General features: G+C 34.4%; 1 protein-coding gene across 1 annotated transcript; it reads right to left on the bottom strand.

The window, feature by feature from the left end:
- Positions 1–455: 455 nt before the first annotated feature.
- LOC134276118 (uncharacterized) lies at positions 456–2,019 on the bottom strand. The gene is made up of 2 exons (XM_062758393.1): positions 1,851–2,019; positions 456–1,696 (listed from the first exon to the last, which is right to left on the bottom strand). Exons 1-2 carry the CDS (start codon positions 2,017–2,019, stop codon positions 597–599), a joined length of 1,269 nt encoding a protein of 422 aa, XP_062614377.1. The 3' UTR covers positions 456–596.
- Positions 2,020–2,683: the final 664 nt, after the last annotated feature.

Here is a 2,683-nt window from a genome sequence, read left to right as displayed (position 1 = left end):
GGAATCATCAATGTAATAACAACATCTAATTCCATTCTCTCTGAATACAGCATATATGGGTTTAAGAACCTTGGTAAATATTCGTGGACATGATGATAGTCCAAATGGTAGTACTACAAATCTGTAAAATTTTCTTTTCCATTCAAATGTCAAAAACTTTCTGTAATCTGAATGTACACTTATACTAAAATATGCATCTTTTAGATCAACAGAAGTCAAAAAATCATCTTTTTTGATCAATTCTAAAGCATAAGACAAATTTTCTTGTTTAAAATGATGATACTCAATGTATTCATTTAAATTCCTCAGATTGATGACTGGTCGTAAACTTCCATCCTTTTTTGGTACTAGGAAAATATTAGAGAAATAAGCATCTCCTATATCAAAAATTTCCTCAATAGCACCCTTTTCTATAAGATTTTCTACTTCGTTAGAAACCAGATCTTCTTCTTCCTTATTAAATTTAATTTGTTTTGGCATAGAAGTTTGTAAAAGAATTTCCATAAATTCAATTTTATATCCAGCATAAATTATATCTAAAATCCATTGATCATCTGTAAAATTTGTCCAGTATTCATAATTAAGTTTCCTTACCTTTACTTGTAGTACTTCTTTGTCGTGTTCATGTACTGTTTCTGACTTCGACCTCTCTGGGTACTGTTCATGGTCATGAATTTTGACCTGCCTCTGCCTCGGTATGCATTGTTGTACCTTTGTATTTGACTGGCATAATTTTGATTGCTGTAGTTTTTTGTAAATGGCAAGTTATTTTTGGGTTTTGAATCCCAGAATGGGGATTTAATACCAATAGGGTGTTTATTTATGTCCCCCATTTCTTTCAGTTTTGACACACAATTGTCCCCAAAAAGTTGATCAGTTACTGGAATTTCAGCGGAAACAATTTTCTTGTATCTAGGGGTCAGACATGATTTGATTTCATTTCTGCGTTTCATAGATAAATTGTAAAAACTGTTTCCTAGCATGCTAATGGCATCACCAAGCATCTTTTTGTTTTTAACTGATTCCGTATCTTGTTTACTAATCAGAGATTCTGCCATCTGAACAAGGGGAATTAACCCTGTTGCAATAGATTTCTGGATTATTTGTAAGTTTAAATCAACTGCATGGGCATTTTTCCCCATAACATCCCAGATTTCTTTATTTACACGTGGGACTTTGAGATTACAATTCTCTGGACGTGCGTATTGTTTTTGCAACTCAGTCATAGCTTCTTTGTCAGACTTAATAGATATTGCTGCATTTACAGCTTTAGCCAATCCATCGTTAACTTTAGGACCTGTTTTTTCTGTAGAATTTAGTTGGGGGATATCCCACAAATCATTGTCCTCTTTCAGATCATTATCTATGGTAATTTGCAAAGCTTTACTATCAAAAACATCTTTGAAGGCATCATTTGGATTAATACCTGGGATTGAAGGTGAGGGCTCTGGGTTGTCTAAATAACTCAGATCAAAATCAAACTCATTTTGCCCGTCATATACATTATAATCTACACTGTTTTGATCATAATCTGGAACAGACACAAACTGTTTTACAGGTTTGTTACCTTTATTGTATACATCTGCCTGTGTTACAGTGCAAGATGGAATTTGTTTATTGTTGCTGACATTGTGTTCCATAGATTCTGAAACATTATTATGACCAGAACGGCGCTCCGTATTTTCGGCCCATTTGACTTGACAAAAAAGAAATAGACTCGAGTATTTTATCAATCCCCAACTGAGTTTTCAAATCATTGAAATTGATGTCATGAACTATTTGAGGGTTCGTATCTGTGCTTACCTGTTTCCTAGATTTCTTTGTTTTTGCACGTGTTTTATCTACCACACCTGGGGTCTGCGTTTTACGCTTCACTCCCCTCGTAGTTTTCTTGTCATCTGTGGCATTACTGGCCGAACTTCTAGTAGCAACTTTATTGCCAAATAATTCCTCAATATCTGAGAATTTCTCAGTATCACTGTCTCTAAGAGACAACATGCCCTCATTATCGGACGCCATTTCCGAAAACACGGCAAAATTTAAGAACAAAGTAACAACCCAAAACTTACCTGACTCGCAAAAACAGTAGTGTAAAATAAATGTAGCTGTTTTACAGCATAAACCCCCCAAACAAACTTGAACAACGTTCTAAGTTTAACAGTGTTTTAATAATCGAACACACACCTGTGTTACAGGTGACTACTTGTCGCTCGCTCAAAGAAAAAGAAAATGGTTTGGCACGTGGAGTTGTGCCTTATATACTACAGGTATTCAGGTAATACATACGTCATACAGATATTTTTAACTTCTTTAAAAATGAGATTCGCTTCGCTGGCTCGAAGGAAAATGCTATATGATACCCTTTGCAGAGCCGAAAGGTGATATGTAATAGAATGTATTTAATTAGTATTTCTTAAAAGGTGACGTGTTGGTCCAACGGGCCGGATGTGTATTCTGATGATATTATTGTACGGTTGTTAATGTTCTTCAACACATGTCACTATACATTTGTAAGAAATAAACACTAAAAAACCTACTACTTTTCTAGATGTCAGGCAAAACTTTTAGAAAATACTGTATGGTTGTAAGAAAATTCTAGTGCGGTCAGATAATACGTATGCTAATTTCAAATATTTGTATTCTCTTTTGTGCATAGACAGAAAGTTAAATTTAGAAAATGAGA

The sequence above is a fragment of the Saccostrea cucullata genome, unplaced genomic scaffold (assembly GCF_032062105.1).
Source record: "Saccostrea cucullata isolate Sc308-1 unplaced genomic scaffold, CSIRO_AGI_Scuc_v1 ctg672, whole genome shotgun sequence".
NCBI lineage: Eukaryota > Metazoa > Mollusca > Bivalvia > Ostreida > Ostreidae > Saccostrea > Saccostrea cuccullata.
The sequence above is the reverse complement of the archived record's forward strand: the minus strand, read 5'-3'. Positions and strand labels throughout refer to the sequence as shown.

Excerpts from the sequence above, each read along its gene's own strand:
- LOC134276118 (XM_062758393.1), bottom strand. The coding sequence starts at position 2,019 with ATGGCGTCCGATAATGAGGGCATGTTGTCTCTTAGAGACAGTGATACT. Across the intron at positions 1,697-1,850 it reads GCGTAAAACGCAGACCCCAG|TCAAATGGGCCGAAAATACG; the intron begins GTGTGGTAGATA and ends TTTTTTGTCAAG.